Source organism: Ceratotherium simum, chromosome 23, assembly GCF_057802395.1.
Source record: "Ceratotherium simum simum isolate JZ-2026a chromosome 23, ASM5780239v1, whole genome shotgun sequence".
In the NCBI taxonomy this organism is placed as follows: Eukaryota; Metazoa; Chordata; class Mammalia; order Perissodactyla; family Rhinocerotidae; genus Ceratotherium; species Ceratotherium simum.
In genome coordinates, this window is record NC_141922.1 from 39,341,943 (window position 1) to 39,369,255 (window position 27,313).

At 34.4% G+C, this 27,313-nt stretch overlaps 1 protein-coding gene across 8 annotated transcripts in view; it reads right to left on the reverse strand.

Annotated features, from left to right (window-relative positions):
• VPS13B (vacuolar protein sorting 13 homolog B) overlaps nt 1-27,313 on the reverse strand; it is a 741,189-nt gene that overhangs the window by 389,835 nt on the left and 324,041 nt on the right. For all 8 annotated transcript variants that reach the window (XM_087447588.1, XM_087447586.1, XM_087447584.1 and 5 more), the window contains one exon: nt 10,011-10,138. In XM_087447588.1, coding sequence (XP_087303714.1) covers nt 10,011-10,138 — 128 coding nt within the window. The remainder of the gene's footprint in view (nt 1-10,010; nt 10,139-27,313) is intronic.

The window sequence follows — 27,313 nt, forward strand, 5'->3', positions numbered from 1 at the left end:
TGTTTCTTGCTATAAATTTGATCAAAAGATCACAGTGACTTGAGATGAAAACATATCTGCCTTTCCACAGTTCTTTCCAAGAAACATGATTGAGTTAGAAAATGTGCTGGCAAAAAAAGGTGAGAAAATCCCTTCTTCTTTTGCAGTTCATTAGATTTTGTTAACACCAGCTAAGGCCTTAGAACTGACTAGCATTTTATTGCTTTTACTTTAAAATATAAATAACACAAACAGCTATTTCCATGTGAATTTGGCCCTTCCTTTTTTACTTTACAGACTAAAATATAAGAAAAAAATGTTTAAAATGTTCAGATTATATCTCTAGACAAACATTAAAGGAGAACATATTTATATTACATAGTTTCTCTTTTTACATACATGTATATCAAGATTTAAGTATATATGTGTGGGTATATATAAACATATATACAAGGTTTGCTTTATTTAAACAGATATGTGGTAAAGAAGAAAATTCAGAAGACAAAAATCAGAGTGTTATTCCTTGCTTTTATCATGCTTCAAATTATTACCTAAAGTGTGATTTCATGTGTAATTTTTATGCTCCCCTATCCCCAGTGTAGTTACTTAGGTTGCCAGGCCCTTACAGAGCTAAAATAAGACTAAGCAAGACGAAATCAAAAATTGATTCACTAAGAGTTCTTAATTCAAAAGCAATACAGGTTAAAGTCTATTAATCTTAGTTGGCTCTTACAAGGTAACATTCTGTACCTGGTTAGTAAAGTGCCCAAACAGTCTAGCATAGTTGAATTATTTTTAAGAAAATATGAAATATTTGGCATACAAAGGTATTATCTGAAGGTGTAATAAAAACTAAAATTTGTTTGCCTGACAAATGCTTGGATATTCTAGCAAATTATATTAACAAAGAGACTATATTTTATAAAAGATAACTAAGAATACAGTAATATTCCTTGTCTTGGGGCTGATATATTCCTTAGTGAGACCCATAAGATATAACATGTCTGGAATTCCTTGAAACGATATAGTTTGCCAGCCTTATAAATAAGCAAATTTATTCATCTTCGCTTCAACATGTCTGTGCATGGACAAACTTATGAATTTGGTGAAAAAAATATAAGTAAAATTTTGCAAAAATAAATACATTGGTCACGGAGTATGAGCTCATTTTTTGGTTCTAGAATTTTATCTTGCAGCTTAGATAATTTAAGCATGTGTATGCGAAGCAGTTCATTGATTTAAGATCACAACATTTTTAAATTCTGAAATAGATGTATATATTGTCTCAGATGTATTACATTTATGTTTTTAAATATTTAACATAATTCATTAATGATGTTCAAGTGCACAGGTTAAAATGGCACACTGATAGCATACTCCCCTATATTAATCATGGTTCTAAGGTCAAACTATGATGAGTCAGTATTTAACATTTCATGTAGGTATTGATGCTATGTCGAAAAATGCTTTCAACAATGTGAGGTAATTAGTTTAATATGCCACAATTGAGAAACAAATTTAACTTGTGCCAAAATTTCCAAAATCATAATATAGTCCAATATTCCACTAATTCAGAAATAAATTATTTCATCGAGTTTAAACAACCTGAGCAATGTATACAGAATCAAGAGTATATTAGCCTGAGATACATAACAACTCTACAAAATAAACTTTCTAACATATGACATATGTTGTGGGGATTCCTTTAATGATAAGAACCAAAACATATACATAATCCAAATTGCTGAAATTTATTATAATGTTACATCTATTATATATAAAGCTATCATATAAATCTTTTTACACTTTTAAAATAACTGTAAAACTGTACGTCTAAAATTGTGGTTTTAATGTAAAATGTTGAGTGATTTATGTAAGTGAATATAAATCTGCAGCAGTAAATTTTGCATTAATGTAAGGATCTGACAATCCAAGGGAAAGAAAATGAAGTAATCTGCCAGTAAGAAGTCCTCAAACTGGGGGTCAGATCATGTTCATGGAAACCATCTGGTTGGGACCCTCTGAGCCACACCAAACACAAATGATCTTTTAAAAAAATATCCTATTCATTAATGCATCACAGCTGCACTGAGTGTTACTTCATTTTTCCATGGCAACATCCTTTCTGTTTCAAGGATCTAATTTCAGTTTTGGTAGCAACATGTTCTTTCGCCAATATTGAACACATTCATGTGTTAAAGTGAAGGGATTATTACAAATTCTTGAAGTAGAACCACCTCTATTTTGATTCCTATTAGGTCAAGGGCTACATATCTAAGTATCTTATACTAAGGATAAACCAATAAAGTAAAAAATATTTGGTATTCTTATTTTAATAAATGAAGCGATTGCCATGCATTTTTTTCTGAAGTTTCAAGTGCCATTTGAATAGCTATATGCCATTGTGTACCCCATGTCCCCCATATGTAAGGTTTGACAAACCAAGATTTTTCTAATTTGTGTGCTCTATAACCGTGATCACAACTCAGTTAAAAAGAAGAGACTAAGATAGGTTTCATTTATACATTAATCTGAACATTTTAATTAGCCCACTGTCGATCATATAGAACACTTTATAAACAAATGCTTTAAAAATGATGTACACCTGAAATTTATACAATGTTATAAACCAATGTTACTGCAATAAACAAAAAATTAAAAAAAATAAAATAAAATGTTGTACCATATTTTCTGACCTTTTAAATAAAGTTCCTACTTCCTATTCCCAAATAACATGTTTTCTTTAAAACTTGAAACTTTAGAGATAATTACAGTATTTTGCAAAATTTCTACAGAATTAAATGTTCTCTGTATGAATGTATTTTATTATTCAGGAAACAATTTCAAATAAAATTTAAAAAGGAGGAAACATTGCAAGTTGTATTTTCATTCACTTTTTTTTTTTCTTTTGTTCATGCATTCTTTAATATCTACCATGAACTGAGCAGGAAGTCAGGAATGGAGACAAAAGACATAGTCCTAGCACTTAAAAAACTTGAAACGAAAGCGTTTTAAAATATTAATAGCCTCACAGAATTTTCACTAGAACGTAAGGTCTATAACGCCAGACACTTGGCCTATTTTGTTCACCCTACAGTTTCAGGACATTGCCTGAAATGTACAGTGCCTAGGCCTAGCATGTACTAGGTACTAAATAAACAATTATTAAGGAAGTGAACACTGATATTAATAAACATCAACAAATATTGATGTTAATAAAAATAATTGTTCAATACACGTTGTTCAGCATTTCACTCCACAGAGACCATCTAGTGGGGTAATTAATTGCCTTGTCAGCCAAATGGGTTCAACTCCAGCTATGGAACCTTTGATAAGTTATTTAATCTCTCTATGACTTCAGTTTTCTCATCTGTAAAGAGGGAAAATTAGCTTTGATATTAAGATGTAACATATTAACTGCCACCTAAATGTTTGCTAAATAAATAAAGTCGACAAACATACACTGAGTATCTACCAAATGCCATATCCATATATACTCCTCATGGATTTACTCAAGATGTTCACAGTCCTTTTATTTAAAAATGCTGTTGCTTATGGTTTAATTATCTAGGTATATAGAGGCCACCAAAATAAGCAGTATTGTATTTGCACTATAACAAATATAGCCTAAATCACAGTTTTCCTATTCTATAAATTCTCAATACATTATGAAAATATTTTGGGTATCTTCATATGTAGTAGAAATCTAAATATACCCAATTTAGGGCATTAGTTACAAACCTCAAAAGTAAACCTTAATTGTCTTCTTTTCCAGAGTGAGTGTTACAAATCTCTACACTTTCCCCCTAAAAACTTGTCAAGGGAAGGCATGAAAAAATTCCTAGATTTGTATTCCAGATTTCCTCCTTCTAACAAACTACCATGCAATTGCTGTCACTTTCTCAATGCCTGTAAATAAAAGTATGGTCCTGTGTGCACACTTTTAAGCATTAAATGTAAATAATTCCTTTTACAATTAAGGTGATTGACAGTTGCTCTGTCTAGCCTGAAATGTCTACTCTTTAGAAGACTTCAGAAACTACAACAAACACCCAGGAAACGCCACTGGACAGCAACATGATCTTCAACAAAAAAGACAAGAAAACTGAGTTTGGCAAAAACCAGGGTAACATTTTCCTTTATTAGTGAATTCCAGACCAGAATATTTCTATTTTATCAATTGCATGCCATGGCCAATCACACGCTTCTGAAATAAAAATGTAGCTTTTTGAAGTGTAATACATAGGATCTTTGCTGATCAGCAGATAGAGAAAAACTGCAAAGAACAATTGAGCTTATGCTAATCAATTGTGAAAAGGCCCCCAAACCAAGTTCATATTAAAAAAAACTGGTCAAGACTACATATAGTACTATAAAATAATCCATTACAATGATGTGTTGAACTTCCTTTTTCCACTGAAAACAAATAGGTTATAGCAAATATTGTTTATATCCTTATGCAATGTAAGTCTTTCTATCATAAGTAAAAAAGAAAACGGGCTTAGCAAATATCAACTTTGGCTACAAAATCAACTTTCCAGAAACTCTGATTCCAAACACATTTACTTGCCTAAACTTCCACTAAAAGAATAATCCTTTGATGGCTTTAAGTTATGATGTTCTTTTTTATCTGACGACAACTTCAGGGTTTTCTGTTTTACATTTTGGTTCATAAAACATCTTGGAAAATGGAAACTAGTTTTTAAAAAACTCAGACTTCCAGGGACCTAGATTTTAATCATTTAATCAGAATCTAGTTTTATCTTGAAACTTTTTCAGAACACATTATCATCCAGAAATGTCTAAATATATAGTATGTATAATGCAGGGCTGGGACTAGGGGTGAGGCAAGCAAGGTGCCTAGATAATATTCAAAATAACCTGTATAAAGATATATCATTTAGTACTCCTGTAATCACATAGTAATTTATATTCAATAAGCTTAGTCAAATGAGGAACATCAGACTAGACTGTACATTTAAAAATAGTTAAGATGGTAAATTTTATGTTATGAGTATTTTACCACAATTAAAACTAAAAAAAGAAAGAAGAAAAAAATTAGGAACATCAGTGTCTCTACTTATAATTAATCCATAATGTCATATAAGATTAAGTTTGTTGGTGATAAAGCTAATGAAGGTACTGCATCATTATAAAACAAGCAAAAGAACCAAAGAATCGCAGAAGAATGTTAGAATTGGAAATAATCTTAAACATTATTTAATCTAACCATTTCATATCACAGATAAGCAAAGTCAAGTCCATAGTTAGTATCCAGAATTTGATACCGCTGACCATCGGCTCCTTGAAATTCTATACACCTTGGCTTCCATGAACTCTCTGGCCTTTCCTCCTATATTTCAGATCACTCCCTTACAGTTTCCTTCAAGGACACTTTCTCTTCCACTAACCACTTTAGAAACGGTATTCCTTTGGCTCATTGTTCTTTCAACTTAATACACTTTTTTGAACGACCCATTCTCCTAGTTTTAACCATCTGTAGATGATTTCCAAAATTATATCTCTACTGTGAATCTCTTCCTTAAACTCCAGATATGAACACTCTGTCTAACAGATACCTGGATATCTCACAGGCATTTCAAACACACGTGTAAATTCAAACTCCCTATTTGCCCCTAACCCTGAAAAGCTGCTGCTTCTATCACTTAATGGCATCCCTATCTACCCAAACACCAAAACTGGTACCTGGAACACCACTTAGACAGCCTCCTTTCTCTCATTCCCCAAATCCTGCTGTTTTACCTTAAGTCTCTCAGGCATCACTGTCCAATTTGTTCTGTTAGCCAGTGTTTTGAAACCGTTGTTTTGGTTGTTTCTGGCAGCAAGATAAATCTGCTCCCTATTACTTCATCCTGGGCAGAAGAGGATGCTCTCCAGTATATTTTACATTGTGGAATATTCATGTGTCTACTTGTTGGCTTACAAATATCATAAAGATTTCTTATATCACTTGGAATCTTAAACTGGAAGATCTTCCTAGAGCTGTCAAATAATCATGTAACCTAATACTATTTTTCTTATCCCCTGTTACACAACTACTCAAAATGACATCAATAAAGGGTAATTACACTAAATTAGTCCATTTTTTTGTGTGTGAAATGGATAAAAGAGAATGAGGTTACTTTTAATACACCTACTAATGTCACCATGAAATAATATTTAGGATCAAAGTAAACTTCAAACAGCTAAATATTCTTGATAGCTATTCTATTCTAGATAATGCTATAGTATCATCTAGTTCTTCTACAAATCAATAAATACTAATCTGAGACCGTATCTAAATTCACCATGAACTAGGCAGTGCATGTCCTAGAAATCCTTTCAGTAAATGACATTTACCTTGACATCCCCATTTCTCTTTTGGATCACAAGAGTTTTCTAAGAGATGTCTCTAAGACAGGTTCCCCACAAAATGCTGCATAGAATGGCTCTTTGCCTTTTTTCTGCTAGACCAAGAGAACTATTATGTTTATTTTGTCTCCTTAGCATCTAGCATGACATATAACAAAAATTAAGAGCTGAATGTGAGAATGAACAAAAGAATAATAAATAGAGGGAAAGAGAGCATTCTATAAGGTATTACTAGGTAACTCACTGTTGCAAAAAATAAACAAGTTTATACAAGGGTATTAAAAGATTAACATGTTTATGATTATCCAGTAAATACTTATATTTTAACAGGATGTTTTTAGAAATACAACATTTATCAGAAAGGATATATGGAATTTCAGAAAGCCAAGGAGGATATATTAAAGGGCAGTGGAGCCTTGGAGCAATAACTTAAATTATATTCCACCTTATTCATCAACTCCAGGGCTATCTCTGAGGAAAGTACAAGGCAATTTTAAAAAGACACATAAGCTCCAAGAGACCTGCTATGGTCCCACTACAGTAGAACTTTTATATATATTTCATATATACAAAATGAATGAACACTACTATATAAGCTCATTTTGGTATCAAAGCATTTTCAGTAGAATAGAAGGAAAATAGAACAAAAGAAGAACGGAATTGTGGTGCTTAGAAGACAAAGCTGTAGATGAGTCAGCTTTGTCAAAAAAAGGCAAATTTTGTATGACAGGTTAGACATCAAAATTCAAGAGAGATATTGTCCATGAAGATCTATTATACAATATATAAGTTTTAGAAAAGACATAGAGAAAAATATACCTTCCTACCATAGTTCTTAGTCCCAATTTAGTGAAACCAAAATATCACTAACTCCTGAATACAGCTGGCTTACTGCAAATTGCCAAAGAAAAGCATGGTATATAAGGTAATACGCTAGAGAGAGATCTGATAATATCTGGATTAGTCCTTTTTTCATAAGCATTATTTGTGTCAAACCATAATTTAGAACTTCAGATTGAACTATAATCAGAAAGTTCACTATTATTTACATAATCATTAGAGTAGAAATAGGTGCTCTTAAGTATTTATTCATCTTAACTACTTACTAATCACTTTAGAATTTACCATTATTGACTACGAAATACATCATAGATTACTCTTTCTATATGATTATTAATATATAACAAGATGATGGGTAGTATTCATCAGGAAAAAACACTTCTTTTATTGATGACTTAAATCGTAGAAACAGAATGTGTTAAATCAGTAAAAGGAGAGGAGCACATAAAGGTCAGTAAGGCGTTATGCAGAAACACAAGCAATAAGATAGAAGACTTCTCAAGTTTTTTTCTTGTGACCACAGACTAGAGTAAACCAAGAATATACAGTAAGTTTAATCAAATTGAGCAAGAGAATATAACCGAGATAGAATTGCCTGTGTACCACTCTCATTCCCATCAATAATGAGTCTCTCCCGAGAATACAAATTTTATCATAAGAAAAGCTACATGCAATGAAGTGAATAAATATAAATAGTTATCAGGAGCAAAACCACACATAGCCTAGATAGCTCTACCATGAAGGAGGGCATGAGTAAGTGTTTATACAAAGACTGAGTGATATACAACGAAAAACATCATAAGGAGACAGTGTTTTATTTAGATTAAAGAAGACTAACACTGAATATAACTGTTCAGCAACATCTTAAGAGTACTGTGTATTTTCTGCTTCTACAATCACAGATAATGTAAAGGCAGTAAATGTCTCCTACATTATGTTGTCTCATCTATCCTATCCGATGCCCCCAATGCATCAAAGGAAACACTAGAGGAGGAGGACAGGTGAGTCAACACAAGCAGTTGCTAGGCTAATAGTAATAGTAAAAGGCCTCATGCTGGCTGAGATTGGTGAGACATAGCTGACGTCTGTGAAAAAGTCATATTTTCCACAAGCTAAGAGTTAAAACAACAACAAGACACACTTTCTCTCTCCTACTCTTAATTTTCTTATAAACAGCATGCTCAGAGAAGAGAGGCTGTAAAGCATTGCCAAAATCCAGGTTATTGGCTCTTGTATTAGATAGCATTTAAAATAATCACATTCACTGACTGATACTAGGCAACTGGAGATGTTTTTAGATATATTTCTCAAAACTGTTTTTGACAGGTAAGTTTTTATTTTCTGAGGAAGATCAGCCCTGAGCTACATGTGCCAATCCTACTCTTTTTTTTTTTTTTTTTTTTGCTAAGGAAGACTGGCCCTGGGCTAACATCCATGCCCATCTTCCTCCACTTTATATGGGATGCCGCCACAGCATGGCTTGACAAGCAGTGCGTCGGTGCACACCCAGGATCCGAACCCCGGGCCGCCACAGTGGAGTGCGTGCACTTAAGCGCTACACCACCAGGCTGGCCCAAGGTAAGTTTTCATTATAGTAATAACACTATATTATAGCCATTGCATAATGTGTCTGTATCTGTCTGTATTGCTGCATAACAAATTACCACATATAGCAGCTAAAAACAACACATATGTATTATCTTGCAGTTTCTGTGGGTGAAGTATCCTAGTATAATTTGTAGATCATCTACCTTGCTCTCATTCTTAAAATGGCAGCAACTTTCTTTTGCAATTTTCTATATCTTAAATAGAAGTGGAAGGCCCCAGTACTGAGATATTATTGTCTGACACATACAAAATTCTATAAAGATGCCTCTACTATCAGCCTATCATATCTTATTTCGAAGAGGAAAAATTCTACACGAAAACTTAAAACGTAAAAATTGTTGAGTTACTTTTACATAATTCCTATGAAATTACATAAGCATTTAATTGTGTATTTTAATCAGGTAAAACATGATCTGAAAGGAGGATAATTCAATAAGATGAAATTGTGTCCTGAAAAGCGAAAATAAGTGAGAATAAAATTAATAACAATAAAATAACTAGTTATAATTATCATTTTGATATTTAATTTGTGATTAGGTAGGGAAAATAAGTAAGTAGATAACCCTTTAAATTCCAACTAAGTTTTTATTTCAACACTGAGATAAAAATGTGATTTATACATTAAATATTTAAAATCTTTTGAATAATGCTTAAAAAAAACAAAAAGTAGAATTAATTTTTTTAATTCAAGGAACATCTCAAAATTTTTGTATTTTTATAACTTTATCAGGAAGAGAGCATATAATATGTGTTTCACATAATTTTGTTAATAATATACAAAGTGCACCGATAGTTTTCAGCTAAATTATGGAAATGAGATGGTATACATGAGTGTTAACAGTGAGAAAATTTTTACCAATATTAAAAGTGCTGCAAATTAAAAAGGCTGATAGAAATTAAAACTATGATATTTCTTTTTTCTTTGTGTGCATGTGTGAGGAAGACTGGCTCTCAGCTAACATCCACTGTCAATCCTCCTCTTTTGCTGAGGAAGATTAGCCCTGAGCTAACATCTGCGTCTATCTTCCTCTATTTTGTATGTGGGATGCCACCACAGCATGGCTTGATGAGGGGTGCATAGGTCCGCACCTGGGATCCACACCTGGCATCAAAACCCACAAACCCCGGGGCCACCGAAGCGGAGCGTGTGAACTTAACCACTACGCCACCAGGCCGGCCCAAAACCATGATATTTCTAACTTTTATTTTACCTGCAGTGTGAGACTCTTTACCGCATTCCATATTACTCCAATAAATTCTTTCATTTTTTCTTCAGGACTTCTACATCCTTCTGATATATTCAGCATGGCTTTCACAGGAACAGACAATGGTTTGGATTCTAAGTATAAGAACAGCTAGTTATTTAACAGAAATGTACCTTATAGTTTCTCAAAAATATACAGAAAATATTTTCAAGATTATTTCTTTCCTTGCTTATAATTAAAACTTCTATATGAGATTATAAAATATATTATATCATTTTATCTTACAAAATCACTGATAAGCAAAACTAATCTGTTAAAAGTCAGGAGGGCATTGGTTACTCTTGTCAAGGATAGGTGATTGGGAGCAATGGTAACGTTCTATTTATTGAATACATGGATGTATCCATGTTGTGAAAATTCATTAAGTTGTAACCTAACAATCTGTCCATTTCTCAGTATAAAGTTAATACATTAACAAAAATTTTACTTGAAAAAAAGGTAATTCAACTACAAAACACTTGATTCGTCCAAAATTGATAAGAAATGGGTCTTCCCATATGTGAATCTTCCTGGTAACAAAAGCTGACCTATAGAATCTCTCAATTTTAAAAACTGATTTTGATGGTAACCAAAAGAAGTATGTGATTACACAAAAGGCAAATTTATATATAAAAAATGAAATTTGATATTCCATTCTCTATAGTATGTTATTAAAAATTTTGTTCATCTAAAATAAGAGAATTAATTTTTATAATGTAAAATTTCAGAACTTAAACAATTTAATAATTTATAATATATATTATATCTAAACAGATCTATATATATTTATACATTTTATTTTAATGCAAACATATAATTTATACGTACTATTTTAAGTAACATAAAATAAATAAATCAGATCTTGCTTTTGAAGACTTTTACTAAATTAAGTTTGATGATTCTAGGATACTCTCCAAAGTAAATCCTACCAATCACCACTATGAGAATGACAGTTGCTATATCTACTCATACTTTCCCTCTTCTCCCAATGTGGTTCATATATTTGCATTTATACTAGATTTATAATACTTTAAGGGCATGGAGCACAGATTTTTTTTCTTATACTCATAATCCTACAGTCTACCACATTACGCATATTTGAAATTCAAAAAATATTTGTTAAAAAACGAAAAACAGTTTGGGAGAGATCCATGGAGATATCCGGGAACAGAGCATTCTAGGCAGATAGAACAATAATGCAAAGTCCTGAGTTAGGTGTGTGCTTAGGCTTTTCAAGAAACAGTATAGAAGCAAGGATGGCTAGACCAGAGTAAGAGTGAGAGAAGTAGGAGACGAGGTCAGAGCTATCAATAGGGACCAAATCATACAGGGCTTACGTAGGCCATGGTAAGGAAGTTGGCTTTTACTTTGAGGGAGCTGGGATATGATAATGGATTCTAAACACAGTCATGAAATTAATGGACATATTTTGAAAGAATTTCTCTGGCTACTGTGCAAAAAGTGACTATGAAGATCAAGTATTAAAACAAGAAGACAAGTTGTGTGAGATGGTGACAGCAATTAAGAAGTAGTAAAATTCTGTATCCATTTCAGAGATACAGCCAACAGGATTGACTGATGGACCGGATGCACAGTGACAGAGAAAAACAAAGCAAGGATGACTCCAAGGTTTTAGGTCTGAGCAACTGCAAGAAGCTGTAGGAAGAAATGACTGAGAGGAAAAAAAACTTAGTTTTAGACCTGTCAAGTTGAGATTTCCATTAAACATTCAAATGAAGATATCAAGATGGCAAATGGACAAACTATAAAAAACGGAAAAAAATATAAACAGATATTCCACAGAAAAACGTAATTTGGCCAATAAACTAAGAGATGCTCAACCTTGCTAACAAATAAAGAAATAAAAATTAAGGCAACAACCAGATAGCCTTTTCAACTGTCACCCTGGCAAACATTTTAAAGAGTTTGTTTGGACTTTTACAAAATTTGACAGTGTCGAAGCCTCTTGTGAGAATGTTTCATATACACTGGGAATATAAATAAGTATGGTGTATAGAGTGAAACTGCAACAGAGGCAATTTGTATCTATCAAAATGTAAACATGCATGTTTTTCTACAAAATAATCCCATTTCTAAGAATCTATGCTACAGAAATACTAAAACATGTGTGAGTGCCTGCATACAAACAATTTATAAAAGATGTTCAGTATTAGCAGTATTACTTGAAATAGCAAAACAGAGGGATGGGGAATGGGAGAGAGGGAGGAAAAGGGGAGAAAGAAAATGCTAAGCAACTTATTTGTCCACCAAAAAAGAAATGGATAAATTAACTTTGAAATGCCTCAATAAGGATTATAATTCAATCATTTAAAAATGAGGAACAGTTAAAGGTATAACAGAAAGCACATTTTTGATATGTTATGAAGTGAAAAAATATATATGTGTTGTATAGTCCAAACATATTTTTAAAACAGTGTGTGAGTTTGAACATGTATTTGCCTATCCATATACAGAAAAAGATACAGAAGAGTAAAAAGCAAACCCTAGGCCAAGGGTAACTCTGAGGAGGGTAAAATGGAACTGATGAGGGGTACGGGGAGAGGGGTTATTTAACTCTTTATATATTCCAGAATTAAATGTTTTAAAATTAAATGTTTTACAACAATGAATTACCCATTATAATTTCTTAAATAAAACATACCTCAATTTACTTTCTACTCACTTGGATTTCATTGCTATTCTTTCGTACTTTAGCAATTACGAGAAGAAAATGGTTTTGAAATTTTAAAGAATCACCAAGAAGGAAAGTGTGCCAATCTTTATTTCTCCTTTATGTCCATGGGCAATCAAGCTGTTCAGCCATGTACTCATAGCCAAGACAACATAATGCCAGGGGCCACCTGCCTTAACCAAAGTTGAATTACCTAAAAGGAAACTTAAACAATAAAAATTTAAAACCTGAGAAGTCTTGCAAACTCAGGTTGTAGATCATTCTGGAAAGGCAGCATGCTTTAAACAATCAGAGGCAAAGAGAGACGACAACTACCAAAAAGAGGCCATAAGAGAAATTGAGGCCTACTAAGAGATAAAGAGGGGAGAGCTGTAAGCTTGAGAAAGAGAGGAATGCCTTAGTAGGACCTGAAGCAGAGCTATCGAGTTGCTTCATTACAAGTTTCAGAAGCTAAAGACTGAGTAGTGAACACCAGGCTATCTAAAAAGGCATACTTTCTAGAGTTTTGTGCAAGGATTTGGAGGGAGAAGAAGGGTAAATCCCTCAGAAGAGAAACCAGGCCTTGAGTGGTATGCAGTATCACATTTCATTATCTTGTTCACAAAGATGTCATAAAGTGTTAATGGTTCATGGACTTAAGGTGTACTCATGCTGATGTATGGTATATTGTTGGAAATACTTTTATTACAGAATTAACATATGTTAATAGGTAAAAAATCAGAAAATTCAGCTCACTAAAAAAAACGGGAAATAAGCAAGCAAGAAAAAATATCTCATAATTTCAGCATGCAAAAAAATAATTCAAAAACTATTTATGGAACACCTACTATGTTTTAAGGTCTATGTCATGAAGTGGGAGTTCCATAGGGAACAAAATAGACATGGTCTCAGTCCTCATGGAGCTTACATACACATGTGGAAGGCTTTAAGACTTAAAAAACAAAAAAACTCTTTAGTCGTGGAATTTCAGACACTAGTGGGATAAATATGTTTAATAAAGTTTCCTCAAAGCATGAACTTGGAAGCAGGCAAGCTAGGCACCATTTTTTTATTCTACCAATTCAGGATATGTGATCTTAGAATCACTTCAGCTATTTAGGTTTCAGTTTTCTCATCCACAACTTTCAGGAGGTAAACCTTAAAGGCTGCCTAAATCTCACTGGAAAACCATGGGGTGGGGCAGGGATTCTACCGTCTGTTAAGAAAGTAAAAAGATGAAGGAAGGAGAGAAAGAGAGAGAGAGAGATGACTGAGTAACACCATCTTATTTTAAGTAGTGAAGCAAAGATAAGAATGTCTCTAAAATCTACCCTTCGAGTTACAGATAGATTACCACACTGACACATTGAGACCACTAACATTCTTTCACCCTGGCCTCAATTCCAAAATAAAACAAACAACAAAATGTTTGAACTTCCATGACTTTCTTAGTGTGTGTACCCCCACAAGCAACACTATCCACCACCAGAAATAACAGCACAGGGTAGACTAGGAGCTAAAGCACTTCCAGAGAATGTCATAAGATCTTGGAGGAGCATCAAGAATTTTTAGGTTGAAAGAGGCAGTCTTTTTGCTTACAGCTGCAACTCTTGCCTACGCTGGTATTGTTTTCCACTTATTTAACACTCAGGACTAAGATTCAATAAAAAGATCAAATTATTCACAGTTCAACTCTAAAATAACAAGCTGATTTTTATATAGTACTATGAAATTAGTGTCAATATTTTGTTCACCCTTCACAAGGACCTTCACACTGTTTCCCTTTCTGCAGATAAGTCCTTACCTGAACTTTGGTCTTCACAGTTATAAGAGTTCAGAGGGAAACTAAAGATAAGCTAACCAGGGAGATGATAGAAAAATGAATGAAAAAACTTTGGTTAATCAGATTGCTGCTAGAATTTGAATGTTCACATATGTTTTGGAAAGTGAAAAGAGAAAAAAGGTAAGAGAGGAGGGGAAAGAAGGTGGAAAGGAATCTTGTTCACCATAAACTAAAGTTTCATTCCGTGTCCATTTACTATACACCAGGGCACTGTAGTGAGGGCTAAAAAAAATGACACAATCCTTGTCCTCCAAGAGCTTACAATCTAGGGGGGAGATATAAACTTAATTAAATACTGTGATTATCACAGAGTATGATGAATGCTATACTATAAAATATTCTGTGAACACAGAAAGACTGGGTGATTCAATCAAGTACTGGCAGGAAAGTCTTTACAGAGGAATTGACATAGAATTGGGTTGAGAAGAATTCTTAAATCAAAGAAGGAAGGAATTGCAGGCAGAGAGAACAGAGGCACAAAGTGCATGACAAACAGTTTGGTGTGACTGAAGCATACTGCACATCAAAAGAAACTGGTATACTAGAAGTAGGGCTGGAAAGGTAAGTTAAGGCCTAGTTGTGAAGCACCATACATATGCTGAGAAACATAAAACTTATCCTGAAGATACTAAGATGATGGTAGAAATTTCTAAGCAGGGAAGTGTAATAAAATTTGGGCTTTAGAAATGAAATGCTGATGTTAACACAAAGGATATATCATTGGAAGAGAGAATAAAAATAGAAGACCAATTAGGAGCTGTTTTGCTAATGGCTCAAACTCTTCTCATTTTATTTGATTGCTGATACAGAAGTTGTAAGTTGATCTATTACAACCCCAGTACATAGTCTGTATATTAACTTAAAAATTCATGAAATGTGTTTATGTGATCTGCATTTGATCCTTTTTCCTTTAAGTGGAGAGCAAGAAAAATAAGTTCTGATCCTTGACTAATCTGTGGGGTCCTATATTGCAAAGAAAAACTCCAGGCCTAAAAATTTTATTATTCTTTTGTCTGGTGATTTAAGTTGGATATATAATTGCAATAATTTTAAGCACCCACAAGTACATAATTTTAAGTATTTATTGAATATATTACTTAAGTTTAGTTTCTTCAAACTTGTTTCAAATACTCAGAAAGAAACAGCTTAATTCAGGTTCCCACTTCTAAAGATACCTCCAGCATTCCACTCTCATTGCCTGAGAGAAGGGATGATGCCACAGAACCAGAAAACAAGGGTCAAATTCTTTTCTCAATATTAACCACCTGAAAATTAGACACAACTCTGGGTAACCCTGAACTGACTTTGCATTACTTTACTTCTTTAACCCAGTAGAATTGAGGATCAAAAATAAATTCTGTATCTCTGCTACAGAAAAATAAAGATTTATTTTGCACAACTGATTAGAGAACTGAGAATTGTACCTGATATACATACTTATATATTACAAAATTGCAATAATACTATATAACCTGAGTGATCCTGGAAAGACCATGTGCCTCCTGCCCTCTACACTCACAGCCTTGCTCTCTAATTCTGCCTTACAAACTCCAGGGTTAATTCCTTCATGCTCTTTATCTCCATTTACATCAGCCACCAGGAGAAGCAAAAAATTCTAAGAATACCCCTATCACTCAGACCCTCATCATCAAAAAGATTTGTACAACCCCCTCCTAACTCCATCTCTCACTCCATAATAACATTGAAATCTCTTCCCATTGTGCCCTCTAGAAATCATGATACATCATCAGCAAAATCTTCCCAAAACTCTCCTCTGAATTTACTCTTCATCTTCTTTTTCTAACAAATCTGAGGACACTGCTTTCTGTGGAGTCCACTTAAGTAGCTGATTTTTCTCTCCCATACCCTGCATAGAATTGTGCCTGGAAGTGGGGTAAATGGCTTCCCTGATGCTCATTGTCATTTCCAGTCTATTTTTGTACCTCCTCCCTAAAAAAAAGCCTCACTTTGAATTTCACATCATCCAACCCATCATCCCTTCTTATGGCAAAAATCTATCTGATCCTGAGGTCAGCACTCTCACCCCTTTATTCTTTGAAGATTTTTAGCTCCTGGATCACTGTCACTCTCTATGTCAGACAACAACGCTCAGGAAACAGTTCACCTGCTCCCCTATATTACTCAGTCTGCAGCCATGCAAGCCCATGTGAAGGATTTTCAACAATAAAATGTGACCTAAACTGAGGCAGTGCTTCTAAGCTTTGGAGGCAAGTAAGAGCAGGTGTGCTTTCCTCATTTATCTTTCTCTCTGTTTATCTATTGGCTGAATGCAGAACATCCAGAAGATGAGCAGGGTGACTAAATGGAAGGTGCCTAAGTTACTGCCTGAAGGAGAGCTACCAAACCGTGAACACAACGCTGGATTTTCCTTGAAGAAATGAACTCTCTTGTGTAAACGCTCTTCTTAGATGATCTCACTCAATGTCATGGCTTTAAATTAACTTATACATGGTGACTACTCCCAGGGAATAGTCTGGATCTATCCTCTAAATTCCAGACTATTTATCCAACTGTCTACTCAATATCTCCATTTAATACGAATTTTTTGTTGTTGTTTTTTTTTGCTGAGGAAGATTTGCCCTGAGCTAACAGCTGTTGCCAATCTTCCTCTTTTTGTATGTGAACTGCAGCCACAGCATGGCCACTGACAGACGAGTGTGTAGGTCCACGCCTGGGAACCAAACCTGGGCCACCAAAGTGGAGCGTGCTCAACTTAACCACTAGGCCATAGGGGCTGGCCCTCCATTTAACAGGAATTTCAAATTTAACATGGACAAAAGCAAAATTCAAGTCTCCCTCTGCTCCCACACTTTTTCTTTTATATTCCTTCATGTCTCAGTATATAGCAAATCTATCTTTCCAATTGCTCAGGTGAAAAAACCTGACCCCCCCCCCCCACACACACACCACCCATCCAGACAACTGGCATAATTTTATTGGGTCTATCTCAAAATACATTCTGAATTTGACCTTATGTCCTCTAGTGGTACTACCCTGGTCCAAGTATTCATGATTACAGGGATACACTATGGCAAGAGCCACATGGCAACTGGTCTACGTGTTTCTACATTTTCCTCCCTACAGTCTATTCTCAACACAGCACCCAGAGTGATATATACTGTTAAAACAGCCAAAAAAGGCCATATTGCTCCTCTAATCAAAACCCTTCTATCACATCCTATCTTACTCACTTTTATTAGTCAAAATCCTTACAATGGCTTAGAAGTCCCTATAGGATCTGGTTTCCCAATTGTCTTTTTGACTTCCCCTTCCATCCCTCTTCCCAGTGCTCTCTCTGCTCCATCCAGGTTGTCCTCCTTGCTGTTCCCTGAAGGCAAGAATACTGGCAAAAATATTGGATTGAAGGACACAGTACAAGAGGAATCACACTCTCCTACCTTTCTCTCAATCCATTTCCTCAAGTCTATAGGAGATCACACAAGGATTTAGGTAATTTCAGCACAGTAGGAATAAAGGCAGACAGACACCGATTTGTTAATCTTACTATATTGCTATTCTTCCATTCAGTTGGTGTGGCTTGGAAAACTTGAATTTTCGATAAGTAAAGGAAAATGCTGGCCTCTTCCAAGACTTGGAAGCTATGGAAAAGTTGCTTAGTTCAATTCAGTAAGCATTACTGAGTGCCTACTTATGCTAGGACCTAAGGAAACAAAGATGTGTAACAGTGGGGCCATGCCTTCAAGGAGCTTACATTCAAAAGAGGGAACTGTATGAGTAACAGCTTTATTAAATGGATTGGCAGCACAGACCTATTTTAGAAAATTTTATCATAATGTAGGAAGTATAATAATTGCAGAAGCATAAGACTTTCACTCTTTTCTAAACCACATATGTATAGGTATGGAAAAGAAGCTGTTACTCATTCAAATCCTAATAATGATTCTTGGTGTCACCGGAAAGAAATATAAATTTACCTCTTGGAAAAGGTAAGGGGAAAAAAGGGTCAATTTTCAGGTTTAAAAATAACCTAAATCTGTACTTTTTCCTCCCATTCCATGGCTAGCAATCTGTTGAAAATCTTCATCACTATAAAGTAGAGTAACTCACATTTCTGCAAAGGGTCTTCCTCCTTCAGATCCATCCTACAGACTACTCTCAATGCTAGGATACTATTCAAGAATGAATAGCATCTAAGAAAACAAAAGTTCCCTATCTGGTTTTCCAAGCCCTGTATAAGCTGGTCTTGCCTCTCTGAATCTGTTCAACTTTATTTTCTACTACTTCTACTAAAGAAACTGCACTCCAATTCAATGTTTTCCCTCTGCTATTCCCATCCAAGTAAACCGCTCCCTCTTGACTACTGCAAATCCTATCTATTTAAGATCTACCTCAATTTGTACCTCTTCAACGAAAACTTTTCCAATTCTTACAGTCTACGGTGATGGATCCTTTCCCTAAATTTTCCTCAGTTCTATAAAGCCTACCACATTGCACATTACTTTTTTCTCCCCAGTTAGAACCTCAAGTTCATCAGAACAGAGCCATGTCATATACTACTTTCAATTTCCCAAAGCACTTAGCACAGAGTTAATAACACTGTAAGAACTCAAGGTTATATTTACTGCTTTTCTGACTAAAGATAAAATTTTACCTCAATATCCTGGGTTGTACCTGGACTATTGTCATAATTCAACATTTTAAAACATATGTAAATTTCTGATGTAGCAGGAATACCCAAAAGATTATGTGCACCAATTTAAAATGTACTACAAGCTGCTAACTTCTCCTAAATATTTGATAAAATCCCTGGGAACTCTGGGAACAGATATGAAAAGTTACAGGAGATCAATTTAAATCAATTAAAGGACAAGAGGCAAAAAAGGTGAAGGAATGTGATTGTTAAGCCCCTAAATAAAAATGACAAGAGAGAAAAAGGTTTTATTCATTTGTGCCACAATTATTCACTACACATTTGCTCAATGCCAGAAATAGTTGTTAGATTCTGGGAACACAAAAGTGACCAAGTCAGGTATGGTCCTTGACATACATTCTAGACAAAGAGACAGAAAAAAAGAATGGAAAACAATGTTAAGTGTTATAAGGACAGAAAAGGTAGAGAATCCTGGGGAAGCAGTACAGCCCTACTTTAGAAAGATTGAATAGGGAAGGTTTCTTTACCGAAAGAATAACATCTAAACTGAGACTTGGCGTATAAAAAGTACCTATCTATGAAAAGACCAATGGAAATAGTAGAAACAGCATATGTAAAAGACTCCAGGCAAGAAAGAGCATGGAGTGTATGAAGAAATGAAAGAGGATCAGTGTAAGGAAAAATGATATAAAATGGAATGGAAGAAGCTGACAGACCAGCAAGATCGGGTCAAACTTTGTAGGCCATGGTAAAGAGTTTGGATTTTATCTTGGGTCCAATAAGAAGTCACTAAAGCATTTTCAGCAGGGAATAAAACGATCCAATTTAGAATTTTAATAAGATGACTCTTGCTGTCATCTGGACAATGGATTAGGGTAACTGAGATCAGAGGATGGGATAATTTGGAAATGACACCAGCGAGACTAGTTAGGATAATCTTACATTATCCTGTACTAGAAATTATGTGGTTCTGACTAGGGATGCAGCATACAAACAGATTGAAACAAAAAGATTCAAGATATAACTTGAAGGCAGAATGGACAGGAAAAGGAGACACTAAGAATGAATCCTAGGTTTAAGTCTTGAGCAAACGGTCAATGGCGGTGGGGAGAGGTACATAGTTGCGCAGATTTGATACATGTTAGGCTTGAGCAGCCTGTAAGATACCTAAACAGATGTCTAGGCAACTGGATGTGAGACACCTCTAAAAGAAAAAAAAAAAATGACTGGTATAACAACAGCAAGTTTGGGCCGGCCCGGTGGCTTAGCGGTTAACTGCACGCGCTCCGCTGCTGGTGGCCCAGGTTCGGATCCCGGGCGTGCACCGACGCACCGCTTCTCCGGCCATGCTGAGGCCGCGTCCCACATACAGCAACTAGAAGGATGTGCAGCTATGACATACAACTATCTGCTGGGGCTTTGGGGGAAAAAATAAATAAATAAAATCTTTAAAAAAAAAAAAAAACAACAGCAAGTTAGTTAAGACAAATGTAAAATAGAAAGACCATCAGTGTGAAATACATGTTGTTATACAGCCATAAACGGAAATACTGGGTTTTAAGGTAGCTTTAAAATGATTAAGATTAAACAGAGAAAAGAAAAAAATAAAATTATACTGCAGGATTAGGAGCCAATAGATAAAATAAGCTTCACCTTGCTTGAAGACTATAGCTTTCCTTTTAAAATGCAAACACATGAAAAATGTGATCTTTATTTTCTATCTGAATTGTGTCTTATCATGTTATAGAACTTTCACATACTTTATTTAAGTCTTATAATAAGACTTAAATCTGTGAGATACTGTTGGGTATACGTATTAACATTTTATAAATGAAGAAAATGTGGCTGGCTGAGGTTAGCTTGACATGAAAGTGGGGATAGGGTCAAAAACCTAGATTTTTTGGTCCCTAGTTTACTGGTTTTTCTACCCCACTTTCCTAATTCTTGATCTACATTTTACACTGATCATTATCTTTGGCAACTTTATTTAGCAATATAAATTTAAACAAATTGAAGAAAAAGTGACCTTTACATAGTAATACTATTTTTAAATTTCTGGAGTTTAGATAATATGTAAAGCTTTAAGCAACTTGCCATAGAAACTGCAATAATGTCTGAGACTTTTCATCAATAGACAAACTCCATTTGATACTATCACTCCTGAAAGCCCCTTGGGAAATAATGGCTTTTGGATTCTGCAAGTCAGCGTGACATGGCATGCAAAATTGCATCTCATGCTGAGCCAACCAGGAAAATATATGTCATCACTATGTGACATTCAGAATTTCATCTGGAAGCTATAATCTTGTTCTGACTGCTAAGGGGCAGGGGGAGGAACACTGCATACAAAACAGTTTGGTTGAATTTTTGCTGAATTATTGCCATTTCGTATAAAAATTAGAATAACTTACTTATTTCCAAAGAAGAACTCTATATTCCAAAACATTTCAATGTACTTATTAATATTAATGTTTTCTCAACTTTAAAATTAACTGGCATATTTTAAATCATATGTTATAATCACTCAAATTAATGAATCTCTAGAAAAAATTATTATAATAAAGTTGGAAAATTAATAAATTGTGTATAGCAGAATTTTTGCTAAAAATTCTATACAACAAAAACACCTCCTAATTCCTTCCCCCCAACTGAACAAACTCTAGGTCAAGAAACAAACAGACAAAAACCTGTTGTAAAGTCTGCAATCTGTCTTATGCATCTCATGTCTTTCTCTTCTAGATTCTTTTTCTCCCTGCCCTCTAGTTCATGTGTGCAATACTGTCATAATCCATTTACGTTATTCCTATCAAAATAGAAATGTGTAAATGTGATTTAGTCTAAGTGTTACATAATCAACTTGTGTTTTAAACCTGCTGCGACTAATTGTAAAAGGAAAATTATTAGACATAAACAGGAATAGCTGACTGACTCTCAAAAATTATCCCCAGGAGCCATGTTTCTGCTATCTCTACATTTTCTGGTATCACATCTCATGCCCCTGAACACAGAGATGGATACATGATCCAATTTAGGCTGTCACTGGACTAATCATAGTAGCTAACCTCCCTGGTCACAAGGATTGTCCGAGATGTGTGCACACGATCCAAGACAGGCCAAACAAAATCCTTCTCAGGTATGTTTTCCACAAATAATGGACCATATCTCTTTCTCTTTGATCACAAAGAGTTAAGTATGTAAGTCCAAAGGTACTACAGCCATGTACACTGCTAAGTCTCTACATTCAGTAAGAGAAAGTTAAGTCAACACAAAAAGACAAGAGTCCTGATGGTGTGCATTCTCTCGTTCTAAGTCATCCCAAAGAAAAGATCTATCTTTGCCTTTTGTTGCCATTTTGATTATGGGAATCAATAAATACCCACCCTCCTTTTTTTTAACTCAAAATCATCTGAACACAGTTTCTATCTCTTGCAATCAGATAGTCCTTTCTAATTTAGAAATGTGTCTTCCCTAGTAAAGGAAATACATATCAATTAGGGGGAAAACCAGGGAATATCTTAGTAGTTGTACCTGCCCAGCCCTCACAATATCACTACACAGCCGGCATAGGCTCTAAAATGTCCCCAAATGCTTTAAGCATATCACGGAGTTTCCCCATTTCCCAGGCTTACTTCCTCAAGAACTATTCAACTTCACTGCCTGCCTAGCTCAGCTGGCTCTCACTCCTTCCATTACCATATTCTCTGGTCATTATCCCAATGACTCTCTGCCTGAGCCTGCATATTTGGAAATGTTACTGATTTTTTACTCCTCTAATCTTTTCTCCACCTCAGATTTCTTAGGTCACGTTGCCCAATACCTTTCTCAGTTTAACTTGGCTCCTTGGGACCCTCCTACCTGGGCCCTATATGAGGGCCTTTCTCTAGGTAACCCTAAGCTTCCAGATAATAACATCCCAATACAGCAGTGTCCTCCAAAAATGTGGTGCACAAAACTATAAGACCATCCATTGAGCTGTTGGGGACAAATAGGAGATTTTTTACTTTTATCTAAATATGAGAAAGACACAAAGTTTGTTAATACTTAGTAGAGTAGAATGATATTGAGGTCCTTCTCCATGTCAGAAGGCCACAGATAATACTATGCTAAGTAGATTGAAAGAAGAGTAGACACTCAATAACAAGAAGGAATTGGCAGGGAGCCCTTTACTCTTTCATTTGTTTTCAGTTAATCATGGCATATTACAATTTACAAATACACAGTTAATCAGATTTACAAATTTTATCATCTACTTTTAACTAAATTAATCCTCACAATGTGGATACAAACTTTGAGAAGATTCCTGTAAAACACACATACCCAAATATATGAATTAAAGATACCACTAATTTACTTGAAAGAAAACGGCAACACCTTTCCACTAATTTGGAAGAATATCTTATTGATATAAGGAAAACGGAAATTTACTAGCCTGATGTCAACAAAGACCTTTGCAAAATGGATGCGACTGAAAAATTAAGTCTCCTGAGTGCATCAGTGATGCCCTTTTCCCTCTTGGATCTATGAAAAGAGGTGGCTTTTCAATTATGACAGCCACTAAAACCAACTATTGAAATAAACTTAAATAAGAACTAAACCTTTAAGTTGTTATTATAACAAAGTATTAAACTGTATTTTAAAAAATGAAGCATAATATTACTCTCACTGAAACATTACTGATGTATTATTAAAGTTCTATCAGAATAAGATTTAAATGTTAATAAAGTTAAAATTATTTTGCTGGCTTTATAATATATTAATACAGTGATACATATATTAATTTGTAAATCAAAATGATACACTACAGATGCTTACTCAAAAATTTTTACTGATAGGAATACACCAAGAAAAAAGACTGAAGACTTTTATTCTAAAGACTATTTTCAAATAGTTTGTTCTCTGTACTTGTTGTAATTCATTCTCTCTCACTATTAAGTAATGCCTTTAACAAAATGTGAGCCTGCCTCAGCGGTGCTCAAGGAAACCAAAAACAGTGGTTATATTCTTTTCCTCCTTTGTTTTGTTTTGTTTTGATCCAGGGTTGGGCTAGGACGTCTAATAAGGGGAAGGAGTGAGGTAGTGATGACAGCAATAAAAGTAAAATAACTCCAACAAGATGCAGAATTTAAAAGTAACTTCTCAACCTTAAAATAATTTGCCTTGTAAAGCCATCTCCACTGACAAAATTCAGTAGAGTCTATACACTACTTTCAAAGTAAAAATAAGAGTAAAATTTGAACATATTAAAAGAAACCATACATAAATAAATTTTCTGCTTTACAGTCCTAGAGAAATAAAAAGTGAGCCAAGGAGGCAAAGGAATAAGAATTTTTTAAATTAAATATGAAATAATTACTGTTCTAATTCTCAAGAATTAAGGTTCCAAGAAGAAAAGATATTACATACATGCTATACAAATTGTAGTACGTTTAAAAATAAAAATCAATAAACCTAGTTTGCTTAACAAATCAAACACATTCTTGACTATAAGAACACACTAACTATAAGACATTCTGCCAGACAAACTAGGAGACACACTAAAAAAGTATAAATACACCTTTTTAGGAGCTGATGATTTACTTGAGGAGTCTTCATATGAACACTAGCAATACCAGAAATTCAGGTATGTGATAGTGCCAAGAGAGTAGTACAATTATCAGATATGCCTATAAAAGATTATCATCAAATGATTAAGGGATGTTTCATGAAACCAAAAAAAATCAGTGTTAAGAAACTCTAGCCTATGGCTAACATATCAAATAATCATCTGGCAATCTGTTGAAATCCCTTAGAAAACTAAGTTTAGAAATGTTGTCTGATTATAAATTATGCTCATTGCCCAGAACAGTGTAGAAACAACTTATAAGATAATTTGACTATTAAGTATCATTTTAAGCTCTGAAGACTGCTAATACTTTTTCCCATAAATTTTAGGTTTAGAAATAAAAATAATTTTTCTTATAAAGTACAAAAGAAGCAATTTAGTAAATCTATATTTCCATTAAGTTCTCTAATTACTTTCTGAATATTTTCAAATTTTTTTATTTTAGATGTACTTCATTTTATTTTAAACCTTTTTCTATTCCATTCTATTTTTTAAACTACATTTTATCCCTGAGAGAATAAAATCAATTGCATATTATGCATTAGTGTCTACTCTCATGCTTTAATATTTTCCATTGAAATTAAATATCTAATCACAAAGGAATGGAATTTTATGCTAAACTACATGATTAAAGTGAACAACTTCCAATATACATAAATCCACAAAAAATGTGTTTCTTGTACATAACACTAATTTCACACTGTAATTAGGAACATACCTGCTCAACATTCAAACTTAATCAAATTAAGGATGGCTTAAACATTTTTAGATGAGTAACTATATCGGTGTGAACTATTTTACTTATAATCCACAATTCTTAAAAATTAGAATCCAAAATACATCAGTACCTTCAGGAGCAACTATTACTAGCAAAAATCGGAAATCTCCCTACTTAAAACCATCCCACGAGTTATATTGCCTGTGGTAGACTGATTTTTTTTAAAGACTTGAAGGAATTTAAAACTTGGAGTAACATATTAAACTGATTTAAAAAAAAAAAAAAAAACCTCAAGTTAAAGTGTAATGTCATGTCTTGTTTTCTTAGAAGGAACATATTCCTTGTATGTGAAAAACAATGGGTTGGGCCGGCCCCATGGCTTAGAGGTTAAGTGCTTGCGCTCCGAAGCTGGCAGCCCTGGTTCGGTCCCGGGCGCGCACCAACACACCAATTCTCCGGCCATGCTGAGGCCGTGTCCCACATACAGCAACTAGAAGGATGTGCAGCTATGACATACAACTATCTACTGGAGCTTTCGGGGAAAAATAAATAAATAAAAAAATTAAAAAAAAAAAAGAAAAACAAGGGGCTTGCCTTGAAAAAATTACACATTTCCTAATCTCTTACATTCTCTGAAACAGTGCAAGGAAAACTATACTTATCCTGCATAAATACTTGTTTGCAGAGAGAAAATCAACTAAACTGACCTATAATGGTACATACTTTTATCTTCCTATCTCTGTCTCAGAGGAAGAGGCAATTCTGTTACATCCTACACCTATTTATAAGATCTTATATTTTGCTTCACCTGTGATCTCACTGTATAAATTATCTCCAACTTTTCTATATCTCCAATTTTTCCTTCTCTCCTCTTTACCTCTCTATAGCCATTGACATACCCAACTGTCTGTATAGTCAAATTTCTTGAAAGACTGGTGCACACAGGCTGTCTCTACATGCTCAACTCTCATTTATTCCCTAACAATCAAAGCTCCTCTGGCGAATTGACCTTGCCAATTAAAGTTTTTCAGCCTCGTTGTCCTTGATGACTCTACAGAATATCATACAGTTACCCACCCTCATCTTGAAACTCTCCTCAATTGTGTCATATATAGTACATCTGTTTTTTTGTTGCCTCCTTCTCAGAATGATGCTTCTCAATCTCCTCCATTGGCTCCTTTTCCTTACTCTTTAACGGACAAGTTACTCAGAATTTAATTTGGGGCTTTCTTCTCATCCTGCTGTGTATGGTCTCCCTGAGAGATCATGCACTCTGTGCCTTTGACTATGATCCATATGTTGATGACTCCCAAATCTGTATCTCTCATTGTGAAAAATCTAAGCCACATCAGAGACATGAAAACACTTTTACCATCTTTGTCTTCTGATTATCCCCACTACAAGGAAAATATTTATTTTCTAATTTTCTTCCAATACTCAGCTTGTGACATTCCATTTTAAGTTATTGTGGCAGAGACTGTTAAATAACCGCTAATATTCACTCTCCCCGTCTTTTTTAGTTAGAACCCACACGTTTTGACTAGACACATGGCCTTAAAGAATACAGACTACAAACTCAAAATGGATCAAAGACCTGAAGGTGAGACCTGAAACTATAAAACTCATAGAAGAAAATATAGGCAACACACTATTTGACATTGGTTTTAAAGGAATCTTTTCAGATGACATGCCTACCCAGACTAGGGAAACTAAAGAAAAAATAAACAAGTGGGACTTTATCAGATTAGAGAGCTTTTATAAGACAAATGAAACCAGAATCAAGATGAACAGACAACCAACCAG